Source organism: Poeciliopsis prolifica, unplaced genomic scaffold (assembly GCF_027474105.1).
Source record: "Poeciliopsis prolifica strain line A6 unplaced genomic scaffold, Auburn_PproV2 SCAFFOLD006, whole genome shotgun sequence".
NCBI lineage: Eukaryota > Metazoa > Chordata > Actinopteri > Cyprinodontiformes > Poeciliidae > Poeciliopsis > Poeciliopsis prolifica.
This window is the reverse complement of record NW_026562381.1, coordinates 9605840-9631820: the sequence shown is the minus strand read 5'-3', so window position 1 is coordinate 9631820 and position 25981 is coordinate 9605840. Positions and strand designations below refer to the sequence as shown.

Here is a 25981-nt window from a genome sequence, read left to right as displayed (position 1 = left end):
CATGGGGAAAGCTAGAATTAATAATTATTTAGCTGAGTGGCAGCAACCTGCAAAAAACTGACAGGGTTCTGAACTTTTCTGTCTAATTTACTGAGATTCATAATGACAGGGAAACTGAGGCTGTAAGGTCATTCAAGCATTGATATTGTTAGAACTTGACATCTGCTTTTCTGTGCTCAGCGCTGTATATCCCAGTCGTCAGTAGACATATTACAGCAGATTAATTAAAATAATGTTCAAGATCTTATAATAATACATATAAACAAGTATAGATTAAATTTCTCCTCTAGTTTAAAGCAATGCAAATAATGTTTACGTTTACATTTTCCCTGATCTTGAGGCAACAATCCATTCTTCTAAGTGGAAGCTAATCACTTGCTGGAGATTTTCCCATCTCCCATATTTCCAGTAACCATCTGTCTGAACTGTAATCCAAAGAGCTTTTGAGGCATGAAAGCCACTCTGCAGAGAGTTGGTGCAAATGTTGTCAGTACAAATAGGTGCCATTGTACCTTTGATTTTTCTCATATTTTGATACTTTATAATGCCTCCAAATAGCCATAAGTACGAGACTGCTTTCAGTCCTGAACTATGACAAAAACGAATAACAAGTGCTGTTTGTGCTTTCTGAGTTGGCACAGCCTTCAACAATATATCTGGGGGAAAAAGCCTCCAATACAGAAACTCGAAGCACAGAAAAAAGATCAATAAAATGAGTCAAGCTTTGCCGGTCAAAATAAATAAAAAAATCCAAGTGTTTTAGGTGAAAAACAGTGCATGAGGTATAAACCAAAATATGATTTGCACTTCAGAGATTTCTAAACCTAATGGGGAATCTTAACAGCTGTGCAGTTTAATTGATCCCACATGTAATGCAATTCAAAGACGAAAAAAAGAGAAAAAAAAAGTCTTTTTTGAGCAAAGTTTCTGTAAGTGCTTAGTACTCTTCAGAACAGCAGGGCCAGGAGAGATTAGCCTTCTTGGATTTAACGTTTAGCCCACTGATGTGTTGTTTGATACTTCTGTCTCTGTGAGGAGATTAAGGATTGGGATCTCCTACAGCTTGCTAGTGCAGCTTTCATCTGTTTTTGACCTTCATTAACTTCAGCAGATGTGCTAAAATATAAAATCACAACTTAAAATTCCTTAAAGTTAGGTGTGAAAAACGTTGCAACCATTTCTCTTTGTGACTTAACATCCTTGCATAAACCTTCAAATCTCTAGATTGTTCTCCTTTTTCTGTTATGGTCTAGATAATCCTATAGTACATACCATAAACATTCTCAGTGTTTGTTTACTATACACGTTCTGCTTTGTTTACCCTCTCCAACATTAATTTGCCTTCAGTTTTAGCATCATTATTGAGACAGGAGCTTGAAGGCAAATCCCCAGCTTTTGAGATTAATTATTTTACGAGTGGCGGCAAAGCAGTAAAAGAAACAGAGCATTGGAGAAATTAACCATCTTACGGTTAACGGGCAGAAATCTCCTGAGTGACCAAGAGTTAAATTCGGAAGAGCTGATTAATTTTTCTCCTCGGTGTGTCAGGAGAGCATAAAGCAGCAAAGATATAATAAAAATATTAAATAAGAGGAAATTAAAGAAAATAGCAGAAAGAAAACATAAATCTCACGTGTTTAGGCTGAAGATCGCATGGATGGTTAATATTTTAACCCGGATCTGTAAGCATCGCTCGACTGCATAAAGTGTGAGTTTCTCATAGGAGCCTGGATCTGGTTACTAGCCTTGAAGGAGTTTGGTGTTTAACAGGCAGTCACTACAAAGGCAAATCGTTGCTCAGTACAAGAGACATAAATTGAACGTGTTTATTGACGCCTGAAGGACAGTTTGACAACCTAAGAGGGAAAAAAAAACAAGCTGCAACGTTTCTTTAGGTCTGTTTTCTGTCTGCTTTGAAGTTTGATCTGTCAGGAGTGGAGACTATATGTCCCCAAACGGGGGAAAAAAAGTTGTGGGACTGTCAGTGTTCATGCTAGTCAAAGCTTTCGGAGGACTGTTAGTTTGTAGGCTTAGTGTTGTTTGGTGGGTGGAGATGGATTGCTTTAGAGAGGTGTGGGAAATATGGGGGAGTCTTTGGTGGTCATGGTTAATGAACAGCTGAAAATGGCCCAAAGCAAACTGTCTAAGTATTAAAACAGAAAAACACCATCATAGCGGAGTCTCCTTGCAAATAAAAGGAATGCCCAATGAGTCATTTTTAAACAAAAATTTAAACTTGTGGTTCAATATAAGGGAATTTCATTCCAGACATAAATGTAGAAACCAACAAACATTTTAATGACATTTCTGTGTTGACATAAAAGAGGTTATAAATAAAGTTTATTTCCCTTTGTTTCGGTTGCCTTTTCAACATTTTTCTCATTTTTTTCTTTTCAGCTTTTCCCTTTTGTTCATTTCCAGTCCAGCCCCAACCATGGCAACTAATTGGCCAATATAAACTAAATATATACGTATGTGAAATCCATTCTCTTGGTTTAGTAAACTGTGCATTTGACTTTACGACTTCACTGGTATCGAAATGCATCAGGGGTTTCAGCTGAGGATGTTGATGTAATCATTACAACAGTGGACCACTTATGGGTCAGTATTTGGTGACCCATATTTGGTTCAATATTTACATATTTTTCTGTGTGTTGTAGCTCCAAATTCTGTTTGTGGATTTTTGTTGCAGAGCAAATCTAAAATATTTAGCTGAGCAAATGCAGCTTTGGAAGCTGAAATACCTTAGCGAAATGCTACTTGACACAATATTGCCTGACCTTTTTGGCCCTGATTGGAGTACTGCCAAGAACGGAAATAAGGAAGACTGTAGATTTTAGCTTCTGGATAGAACTAATACAGTTTTCAATGTGTATTAAAGCATAATAAGGTATATAACTATTAATATAAGCAGCTGTAAGTGTCACAAATAATCACAGATTTTTACTATTCATCTCCAGTTGTGGTTCCTAAACCTAGAAATACTGGGACTCCTTTGCAAACTATATTTGCTCCAGGACAGCCTATGAGTTGCAAAACTCAACAATGATATTTATTTTGTGTCATTATGCTTTAGCCATTTTCAATGTTGTGATAAGTCACATACGATATTTTAAATGAATCTCTTAAACGAAAGGATGATCATTTTGGTGCCTAATTTGAAAAGCTTCTTTGCTAAGTTGTCAAAACTAGTTCATCCCTCAATTTTAAGTGGATTTTATGCCTGAATGATGATCATAGTTACATATAGTTCTCAAAGTGGAGAGATGGAAATCTGAAAATGAGCAAAAAGGCAGACAAAGACCAATGGAAAAAGAAAATCATCAAAAACTTTGACAAACACTGTTTAAGATCACTGAGGACACTATAAATACATCTGCCGGCTTCAAAGTCGCAACTTATTACGTTATTGCAGTTGAATGAGCCGGCATGCTGCTGGTGAGCGCTTCACGCTGAAACTCCAGAGACGGGTCTGCCTCCCTGACTCCCAGCACTAACTGTGGGCAAAGGCGTTTGTCTCATATCCTCTTCATCCAACTCGCACACACCCACATGCCCTTCCATTACACAAGCTCTGGGGACCGGAGCAAATTTCACATCAAGTAGTTTGCCTGCCAGACAAGGCTTTCTGTGGATTCCATTAACTAAAAACAGAAGCCTAATTACTTCCTTGAGATCTATAAAAAAATGATACAGACACATGCAGAATGCAGCTTAAGGTGGGCAGAGACGAGATAAGGTAAGAGAGAAGATAAAACTTTTAGGGCGACCGTTGAGTATATTAATTGTGTCGACTTTAAGGATAAGGAGACAATAGAGCAAAAAATGTCTTCATCAGCGGTTTTTGCTTTTACCCACGAGACTATGGGCTACTTCTGCCGGCAAAAAACATCTGCAAAATGTTCAAGTTCGGCCTAAAAACAAGATCAGATGGAGTGGATTTCCTCAGTAAAGAAGGAAAAAATGTCCTAGTTTCTTCATGTGACGTGACAAATACCACAAAGCTGCAAACATCTGCGTAGTTATTAAAAGAACAGGTCCATCATCAAAACATATGACACATCAGCATATATGGATATATCAACCATTCTTTTAAGTCTCTGTTTCTTCTTGGTGCCTGAAGAAACCAATGGGTACTCTGTCCCCAGGACAACCACTAAGCTGCTCAACCAATCCAAAGACGATAAAGTGAGCAGAAAAAAAAGTGATTTTCACTTTTAATTTGTATGTTTATGACAATAAAATAGCTGTTTCTTGTCACACTTCATCATAAGTTTAAGAAAAACATATCCGTTGACTAAATAACAAACTGATTTAAATTATGAGACAAGATGTTTTATCAAAGTAGAAGAAAACAGAAACAAAAAAAGCAGATAAAGTTTTAAAACTGAACCTAAACTCACAAAATTGTCAAACAATCTTTAGAAAATATTCAGCTTTAGTCAAAAAAGGAAAATTGAAACAAAAATGAAAGTGATGGCAAAAACTATTTGCACTTTAAAAGACTTGAAGCTCATTATCAAAGATAACTTGTCAAAATATCAGCAGAAACATGCAGAAAGCTGCTTATGATTTGTTGTTTGATTTGTTTTTTTTTACCACTGATGTCTCAGATTAATCTCTGACATTTTTTAACAAAATATAAATTGAAAACCTTTTCAAGAATGATAGTTCTTTTGTATAATTTTATTATCGTCTGATGTTTTGCATTACTTTCCCATCAGAAATGGGTGAATGAACATTTTGTATCTATATTTGTGAATAAATTTAGGATTTAACTGGAAGTAAAATGAATTGAATTCTTCAGCCACAACACATCTACTACACACATAGATTCACGCCTGTTCATGTTTTTTTGTTTATTTTCCCCTAGCAATACTCATTACCGTATCTTCAAAAGCTGTCGACACAGGAACAGATTTTTTTATCGCTGAAAAATATCTGCTGACCTCAACTGAGCAAATACAGCCAAATATAATGACATGGCGCAAACATTTTCCATAGTTGTTTGAAAAAAGCATCTAAGGTTGAGTTTAAGAACTATAATTATGTTATTTTTAAGTCTTACTGTAGGAAAATTAATTTAAACATATCAGTGTAAACTTCATAATCTTTTGGATTTGTTTACTTTATTAACTAAATCTTTCAATAAGGATGTTTTTTTTTAAGAATTCAGTACTTTGCTAAAAAGCACTGCTGTATAGAAAAGTAAAGCACATATGCATATGATGATCCCTTATTAAAAGTTTAATGCAGCTACAGTTTAAGGTCCTGACTAACAATTATTTAGACAAAACTCTTAACCCACCTTTACAGTTTGTGTTAATTTATCAATTTAATTTAAATCATTTTCAATTTCCACTGGAACAGAGAATTACAAGACTCATTTTCACAAATTAATGTAGTTCTAACTCTAAGCAAAGATTGACAGGGAGAGTGTTAAAGCAGCACATGTTGAAGGCGGTGAAAAATAGGCATGAAATAAAATTTTCAATCGTATTAACAAACAAGCTGATTGCATCTACTCTATATTCCCCCGCTGCAAGAGAGTCTCTGGAAAATGAGGTGCAGGGCCTGGATTTGGCCCTGTCCGCCCTGTGACGGCTGAGCCGTTGTCATCTGCAGCAGGTGACAGCATCTTATCAGGAGCTGCAAATTACAACGTGGGAATCTTATCAGCGGCAGCCAATTAGAACCAGGGGAGTAGCAGCGAGAAAATGTCAACAGCTCAGTGAACTTGCCAGGGTTCTTATCGGGCCACGCCTCTTCATCCAGGCAGCTTTCTTTGAGTATGTCATGGCAGTAATGACTGCCAGAGCAATGTTGTGACAAGAAGGGCTGAAGGAATAACCGGGTCTCTAAAGAGCAAGCCTCCCAGAAAGACTCCACACTTCCTGAGAGCTGCCAAAATTTTAGCAGCTTTTTGACAGCTGACGACTAAAAAGCAAAGAAATTCTTTCATTTTCAACCTCAGCCGGGTGTGTGTCTAGACTGAACAGCAAAGGTTATAAAAGATGTTAAAACTAGACATGTAAAAGTACACATGGGGACACATTTCTGCAGTGCAGCAGAGAAAACAGCAGAAAACCGAGACACTTATTTAGGAAGATTAAAAAGTTTCAACAACTGCAACCTGACCATTATTAGTAATATGTTTATGTCAATTATATATTGAAAAAAAAGAAGATAAATCTCCTTTTAAATGTTTTCTTTTCAATTAAATTTCCTGGATGATAACAGGGGCTGCTGCTCCTCTGACATGACCCACACCCTTTTCTGTTCCCTTGCAGCATCTTTACATGAATATCCTTGCTTACAAAAATACTTGAAGCTGAATTATCTCTCTATGAATAAAAACATGATCCAGAATCACAGGCTAGGTCCTATTACCAGAACAATTACAATGATAATCTGTGTTTCTATAAATGCTATATCCTTCTGAGTTAGTTTGTCACAAATATCAATAATAAATTTTGTTGCCTGGTCTAAGTCATTTTTACTAAAGTTCTGCCTATAGCTGCTTTGCTATACCTTCTTACCACATGAGTTGTTCTTGGCACAGTTAATAGCACCACTAATTGTTATTTTTATTACTGAGTGATCTATATATCAGAATCTCGATAATATCAAACTATATTCAATGCCGGCTGTAATACTGATATAAAATTTTGACCTCAATATTGAGCGATAGTTTAGACAAATGAGAGAGAATGCTATCACGTAATGCCTTTACACTCAGTGTAAAGGTATGAGGTGCAAACAGGCAGATTTAGTTTCCATCATGATTGTTCATAAAATTTAATGGGGAAAAAGAACGTACATATAGAACGGACTGACACTTATGATCATATGCAGTGTTCAAGCAGACAGTGACCTCCTCTGACTCAGGAAATGTTGAATAAATGAAATGGGTTTTGTTCCTGGGAATCTTTTTCTGTTAACTCTCAATGAATGGGAAGAAGCTGAGGTTATTTTACTGGTTCATTTTTTCCTTTAAGGCACCGTGATTGACTGAAGCTATAAGTGCATGAATAGCACAGAACCCTCAGGTATAGAAATGCGTCAGATTCCAGATGAACAGTCTCGTCACTTGGCTTGGAATGACAATGAGCCTGCAGCAAAGACTTTCCTGCAACCCTGTGTCACATCCCACACCAGCACAGACTCACACCGCCTGTAATGTACGGAAAACAGATCCTGCCAAAATTAGTAACCAATATAGGAATAATTAAATGGACTGATGAGGAAATTAATGTGCTAAATATTGCATAAAATATAAAAATGTTCCCAACTTATTTGATTGAACCGTGTAACAAATACTTATCAAGTTCAACAGCATTCATCTAGAATTACCACTATTATTTAATTTTCCATTTTATTACACAAAAACCACTTATGAAATTTTAAACCTTATCAAGTTCAGATGAAACTAATTATCTCTACTTATACAATCCAAACAGCTGAGGGGCAACACAGACCAAGGGAAGGTCAGGAGGCAGTTAGCAGAGCTGCTGCTGCTTTGTTGACACTTGAATACCGTAAGGGAGCTGTCGCATCATAAGATTAATGCAACAGTTTAGTAGGAAGATCCAATTTTTAAGTAAATTTTAACTACTGCAAAAAGTAAAGTTGAATTTAAAGGATCTGGGAACACTTGCTGGAAGTTTAGGGAAAATGTGTAAAAATTGAAAATTATTCATCTCTTCACTTCATCTTAATGGACAGGGGGGATTTAGATCTGGGAACAACTTTGGAAAAAGATTGACACACTGTTTGGTGAATCGTGTGTTGATTTTGCCTTTTATTATGGGCCACTACCCTACCAAAAGACCCAAAGGAGGCTCAAATTCATTATTTAAATTATTATGTATTTAAATTATCATTATTTACATTCATGCCATACACCAACCTTAGGTTTTTGGAGAGAAATGGGGTCTTCATTATCACAGGTTCTCCACCATACTTTTTGCATTTCTTGACGTCTTTTGGTCAGAGTAGTCAGCACCATTCTTAGACATTGTTTAGTTTGACTCAATTTATGTTGAGGACAGCCTAATGTGAAGCAAGCATTCAAAAGCAACTGTTAAAAATCTTCTGTTATAAAAACATACAAATGAAACAATTCAGATTCAATATAGCAACGACACTTCCCAATCCAGCTCAAAAGCTAATCCACAGCAGTTCATTTAGCGATGCACATATGCGTCACAACCTCTCCTGTTTTTTCTCATCTCTGCAGTTTCTTCTTTATAAGACAACTGCTGAAATATTTGATGAAGTGCAGCTGTAAAGCAAGCACAAACAACTTTTCTGACAAACAATGCTCCACACGACCATTGGGGAGTAGGCCAAAAAACTGCAGGGGTGGAGCGCTGCCTTCCCGAGAAAAACAAACAAGTTCTAGCTCTGATTTCACACTGTACAGCTGAAGAATATATCTAAAATATGACATTCCACCTGGCTGTAGAAACCTCTATAGAAAAAGCACATGTGCACAGACCGGTAATAAAAGAGAACAGGATGACATCGGAGGGGAACCAGACATGCTCATTAAACTGGTTGTAGTCTTAATGTCTTGCAGTGAGAAGCAGCTGGTATGGATCAGTTAACCCCGCTGGAGGCTCGAAGGGAAGACAGACGGAGAAGGAGAAGGAGAGGTGTTGATCGAAGGGGAGTAGAGCTGCAGGGTGACGGTGATGAATACGCTGCTGAGAGCGCAGTGCCAGTCAGAAAAGAAATAAAAGGAGATCCCTGCAGATTCTACTCTTTTCCATGCTCAGGTTCCTTTTTGTGTCATTTAGATTCCACTTGAAAACTTAATTTAAACTCCTACTTAAACACAAATGGCCAAAGTTGCTTTTGATTTCTAAGATTGAAAGAAAAACCTTGTCTGGTTGGACTAAACAGTCCAGTTCAAACATCTACAAATGCTAGCAGAAGCAAAATTTTGCTCCATTAGTGGTAGAAACAAAGCTTATCTGCATCAACATGATAAATAATTCATCAAGTAATTCAACCTATCTGGGTGAGTGTTTCTGCTTTGGTGTTTTAGGGCCACCTCAGACTTGTAGAGATCTGAGAGTCGCTGGTGGCTTGATGAAACATTGTAGATAAAACCTCTCAATAGCTCTTACATTTGTAATTGAACCATCTGAGCCCTTGAATCTTGGTCCAGCCGTTTCCTCTGGAGAACATGCACTCAAGAGGAAATGGCATATTTATTTCAACAGAGGGTGGAGTGGTTTAAAGAAAAACACAAGATTAGAGCCCTTCATTACACATGTATAGGCACCTAAGCATGCAAGTGCCATTCATCTGAGATGCTATTGTTTAAGATTTCTATGAACTGGCAAATATTAGATGAAGAAATAATATATTAAAAAATATCTAGGTTTTCTATTTTGCAAAACAAGAAAAAAAAATCTCGTCACCAGTTTAAAGATGGCAAAATTTGAGAAAACGTCTAAATTAAACAAATGAGAACAAAAACTTGCAGCCTTCTACCAGATTCAAGATACTGAGTGAAAAGTCATGACACACAAAAAAATGAATTAGCAAGAAACTCATACTCTATAAAAATAAAAATCCTTAGATAAACTTGAAAATTTTGGCATGCAACATCAGCCTCTAACAAGGGGCAGAAAAATGTTTTCCAGATTATTCCTCAACCACAGCTACAGTTTTTTCAGATTGCGTTTACTGTTACCACGGTAGTTACTCCCTCATCTCTCCACCCTCACAAACACACAGCAATAGATGACAATAGTTTTCCATCTGGAAGACTTAATCCGAAAACAAATTGATTATTTTTCGAACAGCTAAAAATGGATTAATCCTCACGACTGAACTTGTTCTGACAATGTTGAGACGCACTGTAAATGTTTAGGAGTTTCTCCATCAATACAAACTTGCTGCTCTGATGCAGGAATATTGTTTTCACTTGCCTGAAAACACAGGTTTTATTTTTGAATGCTGGAAACTGTTAAAAGTTCAGTCACTGACCAATAAATCAGTACGACCCTTGAAATCCTAGAACCCTCAAAACAACCAGATTGTCATCATCAGGAAGAAAGAGTAATTCATGAGGCATTATATTTTTCCCATATGGTTGGATACTTTGAGTAAATCCAAGTAGGCCGTGCACATCTCTAATCTTTTTTCTTTTCATCATGAAAGACGATAAATAAATAAAATGCAACAAACAAAGAGGCCATATATTTGGATCTTTAGAGAGTTTCAGCTGGAGTCTACAGACAACCAGAGTGCCCTTTCGCCTTAAATTATTTAGCACTCACATTTGTAGGCTTTGCCAGTTGAGGAGATGTAGCGTTAAAATCCCAGACCACTGAAGCATGCAGGAAAGTGGTGGAGAGCTTGGCCACACAATTAAAAAAGAAAATACATACTGGAGATCAGTAACAAGACAAAAGATGAATGGGGATTTAATTTCCTTCCTTGATGATCATCAGGAGAAGAGATCAAGACTATAGGATCAGATAACTCTGCTCCAACTCGGATCAAAGGATCCTTCTATGAGCTGAACAATTTCATCGAGGAGGACACATTGTTCGTGGAGACACACACACAGATTCTGCACTGACTTTATCTGTCCCAGAGCAGCCGTGGAAACAATTGAACTCTTGTAAGAGAGAGAAAGTAACCCATGCTGGATAAGAGGAGGGAAGGAGTTGGTAGCACTGTTTCCTTGCAACAAGAAAGTCCTATGTAATCTGAATTTCTGTAAATTCAGATTACATAATTTACACTTAAGCAGTACAGAGTAAGACTAACAGAATAAACCTTTATAGAGGCACGGTATGAATAAATACATCTGGAATGACATAAACAACTGACATGTTTCACACATTTTAATTCAGGCTTCCTGTTTGCATGGTTTCCCCATCCAAGTGTGGGTTCTCTCCAGGTACTCTGGCTTCCTCCCACAGTCCAAAAGCATGATTATTAGGTTACCTGCACACTCTAAAACACCCGTAGGTGTGAATGTAGCGGGGTTGTTTGCCGTGTGTTTGACTGACCGAATATGACCCACTACTGTGTCATTTTTGATTAAATTGAATATTGAATAGTTAAGCAAATAAAATGAATTAGAAAGACATATTTCTCTTTAATTAGATACTGTATAGCAATAGAATCTGATCAGAGAACCATCTGTTTCCTGCATTTACAAATAGTAGCTGGGCTTAGTGAAACATGGTGTCTTGAAATGTTTAGATATGTCTAACAATGTTCAAAAAGATTAAATCTGATCTCAGACTTTTAGGAATAGTCTAATGTTTTTTGTTTTGCTAGAGTTATTCTTGAACACCTTTCCCCCCATTTTTAACCCTAGAACTGAGCGGTGTGTTTTACTCCAGGATGCTTGAGACTTCACCGGACAGACTCAAAGTTCTCTGTGTCAAATGCAGCAAAGCAGCCCCCTCCATGTTTCACAGTAGGCTTGGTGTTTTTTTTATATATACATTTACAAGACCGGGGTTATCAGTCTACAGGATACTTTTAAAAACTTTGGAGCTTATCAATGAAAATTTAGTTGAAAGGAGAACATAGAGAGGAAAGTGACTGAGCATAAAGGCTACCTATCCTACTGCTGCTGTTAGCAGTAGGACAGTGTTTAATGTTTTCTCAATGATCTATAAAGCACTGAAAGGTCTTGCTTAAATAGACATCAAAGACATGCTCACTCCGTTTCTGAACTGAACAAGGGAGGGTTAGCCTTTAGTTTCTATCTTCTACAGCTCAAACACATTTCTGTTTAGTACAACTGTGTTGTGCTTTCAATGCAAACGTTGCGTTTCTAATGTGTTATCTCTCTTCCTTTGTTTCTTCAAAGCTATTTGAATTACCGTGTATAAATGGTGCTATATGGTTTCTTTTAACTGAGGGACTTTGCAGTAGAAATTAAATACTTCCACCACAGCATGAAAAAAAAGCAGAGTAATTCTCATTTCACACAGAACTCTTTGAGACACCAACCTGGTCATACATCATGACTGTCATCTGTGACAGTTTTAACATCTTGCTGAATTATTTATCTTCTACTGTTTAACTGCTGCTTGACTATGAATTACACCACACTACATTGTTTTAGGCTTTAATTTATCATCTAACAAAAAGAAATCACTGAAAAAAAAAAAATTTAAAAGTCCTGGAGCACATAATGCCAGAAACTTTTTTACTGCACTCTAGGAGAACATGAGCCGACATTCAGTTTAGCGAAGTGCATCTTTCTGGTGTTTGGTGCTCCACACAAGAGAAACTCAGTGAAGCTGAAAACCATTTATCACAAGAAGGCCAGAGAGGGAAAGAGATCAGGTATAAACTGCACGGTTTCACAGACCTTGTACTGACAAAATAGCTTTGACAATTTCTAATACGAACCCTGAGAACAGATTTCCCTCATAGGTCTCGCCTTTAAAATACCTCCAGCAGATGTCACAGCATAACAGAATGGTTTACAACAACAAGTCACTGTTGTTCCAGTGGTAACGACAATCAGGAGTAAAACTGCCCTTCTTGTGCAACACCGTAATCTTACAGAGAAACCTGAATGTGTATGTTTGGCATCATTTCAGACACTGTTCCACTGAGCCAGGTTTACCTTTTCAGCTGGACAGTCTGGCATTGTTTCTTTGCCAGAGCCACCTGCAGCAGCACAACAACTACCAGTAAATCAGAAAGAGGAAAGCATTCTCTCTCCCTCACAGGACTAATGCCTGCCTTGACGTCCAAACTCTGAAAATGTTTTGTACCGCAGAAAAACTCAGCATATCAATTACAAATACACACTGAATCACAATGCCTGCTACATGTGATATAATGCTGTAGCAGCTGTCTGGTAAGTATTAAAACAGCCAACCAACACAACTAGCATCCTTATTTTCCTCAGCTCAATGACATTAACCTTTCGCCTGAAGAATCAATAGCATTTTTATTCAATCCCCCCTCACTTGGCTCCCAGGAAAGGTTAATGCATCAGCGATTTGATTGGTGAGAGCACAATTCTCTTATTGCCTGTGAATTGGCATTTGTGTTAAAAGTTTGATCGATTTTGATCAACGCAATGTCGGTATTAAAAATGCTCTGGATGAATCCATACAACAGGCCTCAGGTTCGAAAATACACCTCTGCTCTGATCACTACTCAGCACTTTTTCTTCCCGTCTAACAACCTTGTTAGATGAAACCCATTCAAGAAAAGGCCAAATGTTCTGCTTGGTGAAGCTTTATCACACAGTTATTTGTTACGGCACAGAAATGGAGCCAGACTTCAGTGGCAGCAGTCTTTATGTGGAACATCACACACACACACGCACCCACCCACACACACACACACACACACACACACACACACACACACACACACACACACACACACACACACACACACACACACACACACACACACACACATATATATATGATGCCTGTCAAATTACAATAAGCAAAAAACTTAGAATGTGGTTATTTACATGTATCAATTTATTTAAGAAGATGAAAATTAATGCAGAAATAATTTTCATATAGAATTAATATATTGATTTTATTTTATAAATTAGATACCATTATGTACATGTTGCATTGCTGAAGCACATAAATAAATTCAAATTTTCAACTTGACTGATCAAACTCAGTGGGCGGATCTAAGACAGCTAATATCGAGACCCTGGCATCTGATTGGCTTCTTCCAAGTTTGCTATGACTCTGAGTCAATGGTTTTAATTGATGTTTAATTAAGGCACATATAATCAATTCTATGTTAATAAATTATTCTTTTATTTCCAATTTTTTTAAATACCACATTTAAATAATTATTTAATAGTTTATTCATTGTAAAATGAATAAACTTCATACAGTAATTTTATAAAATTCCATCAGTGACAAAAACTCCCATTAAGATAAATCCCACATGAAGGTAAATGCTTTAAATAAAACAGCAACTGAAACATTTTACAATTTAGTATTTACATCTTCTAAAGTTAAGAGCTTTGAAAAACTTTATTAATTTGTGACTTTCACACTACTGATGTGGATCAGTAGGCTGGATGTGGATCTATATTTATCTGGGATTCACCAGGTTTCTATTTAAAAAGATCTATATACCAAGTAGCTGTCTGGAAATGATGTGGGTAGTAAAATAGGTTTCTCCAAATGCCAAAAACATTAAAATGTGGAGTCACCCAGTAAAAGTTTAACTCTAAAAATTAGCTTCTTAACCTGATACATACATTTAGAAGGTGAATGCTCCTACGGTGGTGGAAAAGGTCTGAAAACCTTCTTGGTGCCTTTGATAAAATTGATTTTTATGACAAGAAAACCGCTGGAAAAAAGAAATCAACACAGACAAAATTCACCAAACACAAAGGCTACCAAGGCCACCAGGCTTCCAGGATGATTTAGGAGGAATATGTGGTGACAGATGGTCAAAAATCTTTCTGTCTGCAATCACTAACTTTCTGAAAAGTTAAAGCAGAAGACTACACTGACTTACTGGCAAACTTACAGCATGAAGCAGGGGTGTCCAAAACTGTATCACCTTTGATGAAAAAATAATTATTTTTTTTTAATGTGATATTTTTTTGCCTTTCGGGAACATGTTCTCAAATTAATGGTTGGATTCTTCTCAAACTTTCACTGTGATATTCTAAAACTGCAACAAAAAAAAGATAAAAAAATAAATACAAAATATAAAGTACTTTGAAACTTTTGACACATCTTTACCCGGGGTGTCAATAAATGTAATATACAGGGTATATTGCAGCCGTCTGTCCACATCCAATCCCCCTCGCACCCCCAAAAGGAAATGTGTTTGCACTCTCTTTGACCTATCAAGGGCTGCATGGATACAGAAAGTTAGCAGACAAGGGCTGCAGGCAAGGTTTATGTGCAGTGAGTAAAAACACTTCATTACTGTAGTTGACAGAACCTCCCAGAGCTTCGGACTCTCCTTGCCCTCACCTGAAAAATAAATACCACTCTTCAATCCAAGCAACTTATTTCATAACAAGTTATAACTTCAGAAATGTTCGTTTTAATTTCTGCCTCACAGTTCCCTGGATGTAAACTTTGTTTATAAAGGCAAAAGTGAAGATTGGTGTGGAATGACGAAATCCGGCTTGCAAGGATCCTGCCAATTTAATGTTTCTATTCATTGAAGGCAGGGGGTGGGGGAGAAAGATACTGCCTCTTTAAAAAATTGTGCATCATTTCAAAATCTCATTCCGTTTACCGCCTGCAGCTCAAACACAGCAGGAAGTGGCCATCTCTGGCTGCATTGAGAAACTAACAAAAATAACAGGGAGCAGAGTAGGGAAATCTCTGCAGCCCCAAAGCCCCACTTATTATGAATTAAGAAAAGACAAGCACACAGCGGCACACTGAGTGTCCACAAACAGAAGAGAGGACAGAGAGGATAAAGGGCAAAGATGGTGGTCAAGTACCTCGCCTCTTTCTTTAGAGGGAAAAAACTGCGTAAAAACGTAACGCTTGATTAAAAGAAAGTGTTAATATTCATGAATTAAAGGACTGAGACAGTTAAGCACAGCCCTTCCAGTCTTGCAATCACTTAAATTCTCAGGAACATTTTTTTTTACCCTGAACTTAAAGTATAATTAGTTACAGAGTGTCGAGTGAGTGTCTATTTTAAGACACTGCTTCAAACGTTTGAGCCGTTTTGTTAGTTTACAGCAGGTGACAGCTCATCATTTCATAGAGTGTCGAACAAAAATGATTATACCCAGTGAGCTTTTTGATTTTGTCATATCAGATCCAAAAACTTTTGTGTATTTTATATTTTTTTTCATTCTTTATGTGAAATACAAGCCCATAGTAGTGCATATTTGTGAAGTTAGAGGAGAATAACTCATGGTCTACATGATTCCTCAAGCTGGAAGTCTTTTGAAGTGCGTTTCTATCAGCTTTGCACCTCCAGGGACTCAAATCTGTCACTTCTTTGTAAAACTCAGAACCTCTGTCACATAAGATGGAGAATTGCCACACACACATATTTTCAAGTCTTGCCAAAAAACTTTCCATACAATTTGGTCTCAACTTTACTGCTTAATTTTTAACACATGATTATAATTAATCTAGCCACTTTGTCTTGCGAGAACAAGATTCTGTGAGTAAATTTTACCCAGAGGCTACATGTTTGTCTTGTTTCCTTGTTGCAAACTACATAAATGCATAAAAGGTTTATTTTGACAATAAAGCTATTTTCTTAAAAAAAAAAAAAAAGTAAAACTTGTGTGTAAACTTTGCTTCCAGCTTTATGCTGCTTTGTCAGTAAAGACATTGGTGGACATCTATAAATAACCAGGCAAAAAGGATGAAATTCAACTTTTGAAGTTCATATTAGTTTGTTTTTTAAATCTCTTAAATGAGTTACTTGGAGAAAATGGACTCTCAGTGGCTGTAAATATGCACAAAAGATTAATAGATGCAGCAAAGAGAGAAGAGAGAAAAACTAAAACAATCTATAACTGTTCCTTAATGGCACTTAGTCAATCAGGTTGTTAATGAATTGGTGCCTCATTGAGAGGTTGAAGAACCTGACCAAGACCAAAGACAATCAGGAGCTCGACAGAATCTAAAAGTGTAAGAGAGTAAAGTCCTCACATTGATTTGCTTTAGACCTCAACTAACCTTGCAGTTCTTCAAAGGTTTCAAGGAAGCGTCAACAAACCCTCTGATTATGGCAGGTCAAGTCAAAGAAATCTGTAATTGAACTTCACCACAGAGACGTCACATATATGTCACAGACTGCCATTTAAGCAGAAATTCGTAAAGAGGACTATAATAATAAATATGACACCACAGGCTTGGGCGCTGCAAGTATTGTTTTGTTAAACTGCTTCTGACCTTTTAACACAATAATTACATCAAAATGAGAAAATTAAAGGAAGCAGAAATAAATTGCTGTCTAACACAACTCTAGCAAAGATCTGACATTCCTGATTGACCTCTACATCTTCACTGTGAAAGAGGAAATAATTACAATAATTGTCTCTTATTCATGCAATTGACCACTGACCTGGTAAAAATAGAGACAGAACTAGAGAACCGAATCTATCTATTCATCCATGCATCTATCAATCCATGCATCAGTCCCATTTTAACACCATCCACCCATTTATCTTCGTATCCATTTTTTTATTCCAGTATGGCTTGAATAATTAATCAGATTTATCATGATGAATCAATCACTGAAATAATCACCAACCAATTTAATAATTGATTAATTGTTAACTGAAGTACAGCAATAAAGATAAAACTGTACAAAAAAATGAACATTTTGAAAAATAAAACTTTTTTTTAGATCTATTCGACCCACAACTCCTCAAGTGGCACTTTTAACTTCACCTGGTTCAGATTCTGTACAAAGACAATTTCAGATTAAGCACCTTTGCATTCTAATTGTTAATCACTTAATCCAAAAATGGATTAATCTGCAAATAACCAGGTGTTTACAATCAGAATGCTGTTGTGGCATTTTAGGCAAGCTTATTTTCTTATTTTAAATGTGAATTGAATCATTTATTTACTTGTATTTTTTAATGTATTTTTTAATGTATTTCTAATATTGTCAAAAAAGACGTGGTAAAATGAGAAATATGCAGAATGTGATTATATCTGATTAATTGATTAACCATCTGAATAATCAATAACTACAATGATGGATAGTTGTAGCTCTGCATCCCTTCCATCCATCTGTCCCTTTTTTTCTCCGTCCGTCCGTCCGTCCGTCCATCCATCCATCCATCCATCCATCCCAGGAGGGGAACAAACGTCCATTTTCTTAACAGCATTCTAGGTCAGCCTCAGGTTTTCCTCGCAGCAGAATGTGATTAGGAGCTCCTTTACTCTGGTCAAAAATGAGCCTAAAACTGATATTGTCTATACACTGCTTTTAAAAGACACAAAATTAGAAAAGCATGGCTGTGATGGTCAATAACTCCAAAGTGTTACTTTCTGAAGGACTACACTGTGTTTGGCTGGTTACATGCGTCCTCTGGTACAGTTTAATCTCCAATCTAAAGGTGGGAATTCTACAAACTGGTTTACAGTCTTATTAGCATTTTGGATATTCTCACAGGCGTCACACGGTACCCCATCACAGCAGAAGAAAGCAAAAATATTCTCAATTTCAGCAACAACAATGGCAGAGAAAATCCTGCACTGGTGGCACTGACAGAGTCATTTAGAGTCAGACTAATGATGTGATAGCAGGCTGTCAGAGCCACAGAGGGCAATTCCTCATATATAAATCACAGCATTGAATGGAGACCATAATTCCCTACACTTAAACTGATCTGTCTCTTCACAAAATGTATCTATAGTGGTTACAATTATGTTTTCTTTTTTATGAAACACAGCAGGCACTTCAAGTTATTTTCCATGAAGCTCATCAAATACATGTTTTTTTTATAAGACTGAGTCATTTTATAAAAAAAAAACAATCTTATGATCAGACATTTAATTTATGTCCATCATAATCTATTGTCCTACATCTAATCTTTTCTTTGCCATTTAGTTAAAAAGTCTTGCAAAAGTATTCAATCCTGTTTCCTCTGGAAGAACTTCTCTACTTGGTTTTAGAAGTCACGTAATTATTAATACAGAGTTTAATTGTGTGTAATTTAGTCCCATTATGAATACATCTCTTCTGTGGGGGACTCAGAGGTTGTATAGAGAATATTAATGAACAAACAGCACCATAAAGGTCAATGAACACGGCAAACAAGTCAAAGGTAATGTTTTGGAGAGGTTAAGGAAGGGTGAGTAGCGAAACAATGTCTCAAGCTGTGACAGACCAAGCAAGGAGAACATTATCCAGAGAAGCAGACAAGATTCACCATGGTAACCTTGTAGGAGCTGCAGCGATCCGAAGCTCTGGTGGGGCAATCTGCCGTCTTTTAGTCTTGCACTCCACAAATCTGACCTTTAAACAAGATTGAAAACAAGAAAACTACTATTGCAAGAAAGCCACAAAAAAAATCCTGTTTGTCCTTTGATAGGAGCCATTTGCAGGGGGGACAGCAAGCATTTTGTTATCAGCAGGAACAGGGAAAGTGGACAGAGTTGTTGGGAAGACGGATGGCGCTAAAGACAGGTAATCCTGGTAGAAACCCTGTTAGAGGCTACAAAAGAGTTGAGACAGCTGTGAAGGTTCGCCTTCCAGCAGGACAAAGACCCCAAACATACAGACACAATCTGATGAAACTCAAGCACTCTTGGTCTACAAATGTACTAGAACTGGCTGAAACATACAACTTTAACTCTAAAGAGGAGCCATTGCTACATTGCCTCAAATGTTAAAAACAAATGCAAACAAATGCCATCATTCACATATTTGTATTTGAAAAAATCTTTTTTCATTTCACTTCACAGTTATGCAATAAAATCCAGATGAAGACACTGACGTCTGTGGCTGCAACATAACTAACTATGATACGTTTGATGGGCATGGCATATTTCTAATGAAAAAAAAAAAGTCATATTCCTAACAAACAGCGCATACACAGAAAAGCTGCGGTACACATGAGCATCATTTGTTCCAACTGTAATTACTAGTTTGACAATCAGCCATGATAAATAGTTACATTAAACCTGTATTAGTGAATTAAAACCAAATAGTCATCAATTTATGAACTTATCCAAGTAAAGATGAAAAGAAATGATAAAAAGTTATTATTTTTATTTTCATTTTTTATTGTACGTTATTAAGCCAGACCAGAAGCAGAGAACATGGCAAGCCACCTCCCTGTCTGAGGGGCTTTCTTCTGTCTACTTATGAAGCAATTAATTAGTCAGAACTTCTTTAATTCTTTAATTAGAAAGTCCTTCTTTAATTTGACACATTACCATGCGACCAGCCACTTACTCAAATGACTGTTTAATTATAGCGAACTCGCATAAACACACGGACACATACATCTTCTCGGTGCGCCACTCCCTGGGTGACGAGTCGAGTGTTTTGTGTGGGAGAACTGAAGGCGTGCAGGAGCTTGTGATTGCCAGGTAGAGTTGTCACGGTAACAGACATCCAGACAAAAATACCCGCGTACACACACATAATCTCAAAGGAGCAGTTTTCCTGCAGCAGCTGCATGACCCCTAAACAGGCCAGACAACTGGAGCCTCAGGACATGGCAAGGTAATAGGAAAAAGCAGACTAAAAAATAAGCCACTTTTTGTCCATACTGCCACCCAATAATAGGATTATGCCACAATTCTCATTTAAGCTATTGAATGTTTGTAGAAAAGAAGGTACAAAATAGCAAGGTATGAAAGCTAGCTGAGGTAAAAAGCTCTCGTGAGTGAACAGAAAAGTCCTCCAGATGAGCTTTTAGACACTTGGGTTGAAATTCGACATGGCTTAGGACAAAATGATGAGGATTTAAGATCATGCTGTAATCCTGCTGCTGTAGAGGAATACTTGAGAGGGAGTAGTCGGTACCTGGAGGGAGGCTGGCTCTCTTTCTCTTTTTGCCGTTTTCAGCAGTGTTATCCAAGGGAGCGCACTCAGTCCCAAGTGGACCACTAGAACCGTTGAACTGAAGAGGATCGTTGTTGGTTGCTGGATCAAAGGGCAGAGCGTTGAGTCCTGAAAGACAGACAAGAAGAAAATAATAATTTATTAATTACTTATTGCAAAAGGCTTAGTCCAATCTACTGGTTCTAGTCGACTCTGCATTTCCAGAATCAGAACTAAATATGAAGAGAGAGCATTCCGTTTTATTTTTAGCTCCACTAATCCGAAAAAAATCTTCAGAAAACAAAACTGCTGAAAATGCATGTTCCTTTAAATCAAAACTAAAAACCCATTTGTTAAAAGCTGCTTTTGGTTAATAATTGTTTTTTGTTTGTTTTTTTTTTGCTGAAATGTTCTATATAAATAAATGTAAATTGATCCGAGTCTGTAATGAAATTAGTGTATTTCTAAAAACCGCAATGAAAACAGTTATTTTGCATCACACCAGTCACATGATCAAAAACCAGATGTTACTACAGGCAGAAAAGATAAATAAAACAACAAAAAGAGATAGGATGATGATGGCGTGGCGTGTTTTCTAGTGAATTATTGCGTGAACAAACTCAATACTGTGTGATTTTAATTGTGTTTCTTATTAGATGGAAACAACACAATTGCAAATTTGTGTTTTTTTCCAGAATATCGACACGGCTTTGGACACATTTGTAATGAATAAAAAAACAGCTATTGTCAACACAAAACATCTCAAGAAATCTTCCTTTATGAAACCTTGAAGTCAGGCTCAAAAGGACCGAAACTGTACAAAAGAATAAAATAACCAGCAACTATAAAATGGGCAGAAAGAAGTTATTCTTTTAGGAGGTCCTAAATCCTGGTCCTCATGGTCCATTATCTGGGATGTTTTAGATGTTTCTTCGCTCCAGCACACCCGATTCTAATAACTGTTCTTCCCCCTCTCCATGCAATGAAGTTCTACAGCAGACCGTTAATGGCCCGTTTATTTAAATGAGGTGTGTGGCCACGGGGAAACAGCTAAAACATGAAGGACGGCAGGATTTCAGGACCAAATTTGGGAATCACTTACATATGAGGCCTCTTAGAAAAATATAAGTTCCAGCACAGCAATAATTTATCTTTTATAAGCAGAAATCCATTAAAAAGATCATGACTCAGGTCAGTAAGGAACAGGCCTTATTGACTCTCTTAAACATTTTTGGATAAAGTTGGCAGTGTGGGTATTTAAAAACACGCTGAAATTCGAATAATCTATTGTATACAGAAATTTCACTTTCATAAAACCAAAATTTCTTGTTCATTCAACTGTAAACTGTGCAAAGGCTAAAAGATGTTTTAGCATAAAGTATAAACTAATATTTTTCACACTGCCCAAAATACAAACATAAGACAATGAGCAGACAATAAATAAAGTGAACTTTCCTAATTCCCTATTTTTCTAGTTAAATTGTGTTTTCTGTTTAACGTCTCACTTTTTCCTGTCAGAGCAGAGCAGAATCCTGGAAAGATTCTGTTTACATTCATGAAAAATTTATTACATTTCTTTGTGCTCAAATTTATTTTCCCTCTGTGGCACAACTGAGCAGGAGATCCAGTCTCCTGCAGCTTCAGCAGAGCTCTAAAAATAGCCAAATTAATGCAGTTTACATGTAGCAACAGCCCAAATGAGACGGTGGCGTCCGTCTTTACTTTTCATGACTTCAATCAGCCAGAAGCAAGACTGACTAACAGATAAGTTGCAGAAAGAAAATAAAACAAGAAATGAAGCTGCAAACTATTAAGTTTCTATTTCAAATGTTATCAAACTTTCAAGCTGCTGTCAACAAATATATTCTCGTGTGTTCATATTTATTTAGTTTTACTTAAAGCTTTACTGAAACTTGCAGAATTATTTATATTCCTTGAACTTTCCAAACTTTGTGATATTAGAACCAAAGACTTCAAGATATTTAATGACAGGCGTTTCAACAGACAGTTGCTTTGATACAAGCTCTGGTTGCATGTTAAGGGTCATTGTCCTGCTGAAACATGAACCTTCGCACGCGTCTTAAGACTTCACCAGCTTCTAAAAGTTTCCTTTCAGGATTATCTTGTATTTGTTATCATTGTAATTAACAAAGAAAGACAGCAATAAAAATAGGAGCAATGGCAGCTATTTGCCTGCTTTCTTCACTGTGACACATCGCCTCCAGAGGTAAGGCACAGAACTGCACTGATTCGCTTCAGACTCCTTACCTTTCAACAGACAATGCTTAAATTCATTTTAAAAGTTAAGTGATTTTGACTTTGAAAATGTTGAAATCATGTAAAACAAAAACAAATTTGCCCACTAGTGAAGCGAACAAAATGATTTTCTGTAATCACTGTGCAGTCAAATTTTTTCAATTATATTATGACTAATAATCTGATGGTCATGTTATGTCATGTCTTTTTTACAGCCTCTTATGAACTTTAACCAAAGGAACATGTCGGAGCTACACACCCAACGTAAGATATTGTTTTCTGCAGCTGCTTAGGTTTCAGACTGTCTCCTCAGTGTTTTGGGATTCCTTTTTTTTTTTAAGAGTTTCATAAGTTTTGAGTTTCCTTGCCTTCTTCTTCTGGTGAGCAATCTATTAGTGTTGTATTTAACTGCATTTTATTCATGGGCATCAGAGTAAAGGGGGCTGAACAAGAGGGCTTGCCACAATATTCTAATTTTTGTATCTATAAATGTTTGAAACCATTCCCACGTTGCATTTATAATAAATTACATGACAATTTGTGGTTGCAACATAGAAGAATGTGGAATGATTCAGTGGGTATGAATACTTTGGTTACCATTTTGCCTCACAGTCACCTTATGGGAGAAGCTGAAGATTTGCTTGCTTATAGTGATAAGAACATGAGACATAAGGGATTCAAACACTCTGAATGTGTGGGTGGCAGTTCTGTGGGTTCTGCATTTGCTGCATACTCAGTTTAAATGGATCTCCTGTCTGGGCTCTCACACACCTCTCCAGTCGATCTCTACCGAAAATCCATCTGTCACACTTATTTACAGATGACCGTCAATCCTCTAGAGTGAAACAAATCCATTACTCAGGCAATGTTAACTCTGTTACCAATAAACAGATACGGCTTACATTAAAGGAGACAGCTCTCAGTCACTAAAGGCAGGAAGAAGTTCCCAGGAAAAGCGGCGAAGAGAAGCAGTGGAAAGATTGAGACAACACTGAACAGCTGGTAGGGAAATACCACTCAGCTTCAGGGGATAATGTCCTATTACAGGTCATGAAGGACAAAATGTTCACTTCTGCTCCCACTGGTAGCCATATCCAAAAATGTTATGGATTTTTCTCCCTTAGGAATATAACTTTATGAATGTGGTACCAAGGTTGTATAAAGAATCAAGAAAGACATTTTGCTGTAATTTAAAACTAAATCTACTTGATTTTATGCAACCAGAAAATCTTGAGTGAAATCCAAGATCTCATCTGGCTCTTAAGTAACCACAGTAATTCAATGTGAAGATTGGACACAGAGAAAATTAAACATTTTAATCATCAGCCTGACGCTCAGTTCTGCGAGTTTCAGCTGAACCGAGCGTCCATTCCTGCCCCATACGTGTCTTTAGAACAGAACGCTTTCAGCACAGGCATGTAAACCTGCATATTAACAACGTCTTTGCAGGGTCATTGCCCCCGTCTCTGCTGCTACTCATGTATCTGCTGGCTGATGAATGGCCTGTTTAAATTTCAACATCTGGCCAGGAGGGAGGAGCAATGTCAGAGAGTATCACTCCCCGGGGGAGGAAGAACATAAATACCAGGAGGCTGGGTGGAGACAGGAGGAGCCCGAACAGAGTGGCTGCAGAATAAATTAAGGCAATGAAACTGCTAAATGGAGACACAAACTTTATGTGGTGAAAATGCAATCACAGAAACGTGGCAAATTATTGTGACCCACTCATATCAAGGACACATTAATAACATGCAGCGCTAATGATGGAGAGCCAGGCGAGCACAGGCACATTAAAATACACGGTAAAAGTCAGTGGGTCATTAACTCGGCATATGACCACCTTGGAGTTCAATCAGAGTCTGTACTGTGTATTCCCTCGCAGAATGAGGGACAATGTGATGTTCCAATTTAATGCATTTTATTGTTAAGGTACACTGATGGCGCACCAAGTTGCATTTTGTTCCCTTCAGGTGTACCTACACACAGAAACGCAATCAGATATTTGTAACTCCATGTCCATTAGCCTAGAAACAGGATAAAATTGGAATAGATTTTATTTTGCAACGTCAGCTGTGGCATATTTCCCAGCAGGAACGGTGGAAGAACACACAAAAAAAGAATCCTTTTTGATGCATTTTGAGGCTGAAATGGAGGGTTATAACTCTGTCAACAAACTTCACAACTTATCTTAATATCCTTTTATGACCTAATTTTGAGGGAGGCAAAAGATTGAAACATGTAAATGAGGCATTTCGATAAATTATGGTTCATTTTTAAGGGCATAGGAAGAGAAAAATGTACAGCAAATGCAGTGTGTCATCTCAATGAGAGTGTACCATATGATATCCCAAACAATATAAAATGAATTCTATCCCACACGCCAATCCCCTATTTTTGAAAGGTATAATCATGTTTGCTCCAACACTCAATTTCATAATAGGATCCATTAAATAATGTTGATATAATTAGTCTTTAATAATGCATCAAGGGTTTTTGGCAGGTTCAGGATTTGAACTTATGATCTTTCAGTCAGAGAGCATAGCACTGAGCTGCACTAATTTTCTTAGCAGCACATTTGTATAATTCTCCTGTAATGCCTCATCTAATTCCTATCAGCTAATAACTCAACGGTAAAGGATGAATAATGCATTGCATAAGGAATTGTACATCAGCTCAATGCGGAGAGGAAGGGCATCGGTGGGGGAACACCCGAAGCAGCAGACTGTTAACCTAATGTAGAACTCAGAAACTTACTGACCATGCAGACTGCTGTGTTTATATAACCAGAGCAAGACAAGGGGCCAGATGGTGGCATACAGCATTAACATAACATGTTTTCAACCGCAGAAATATTAGCTTCCCTGACTTTTCCACTTCATTAGTAAACCTTTTCTGTCTATCAAACTGCCTTTCTGCTTCACTAACTTATATCCTCAAACAGGCAAAGTGGTCGAGAAAACACACCTGTCATGTAGAAAGGTGAGGACCGACTTTCCATACTAAGCAGATGGAACGATTGGGTTGAGGACCATAATGAGACCAAAGTTTTTAAAATTCTGTGTCCTGAAAATAACCAAAGATTGTGAAAGTTTAAACGGTTAAATTTATCTTCCTTCATTGTGATCTTGCAGTTTCAAAAGGCTGTTATCACAGCTGACTGACGACAGCTTAAAACGACACTTGGATACTATTCACAGTTTTCAACAGGTATGAAAACTTCCTCTCAATTTAT

At 37.2% G+C, this 25981-nt stretch overlaps 1 protein-coding gene across 1 annotated transcript in view; it reads right to left on the bottom strand.

The window, feature by feature from the left end:
* The window catches only part of LOC129360431 (ecto-NOX disulfide-thiol exchanger 2-like), a 179459-nt gene that overhangs the window by 76822 nt on the left and 76656 nt on the right, over positions 1 to 25981 (bottom strand). The window contains 1 exon segment of the mRNA XM_055030644.1: positions 20476 to 20622. Within this exon segment, the coding sequence (XP_054886619.1) occupies positions 20476 to 20622 (147 nt within the window).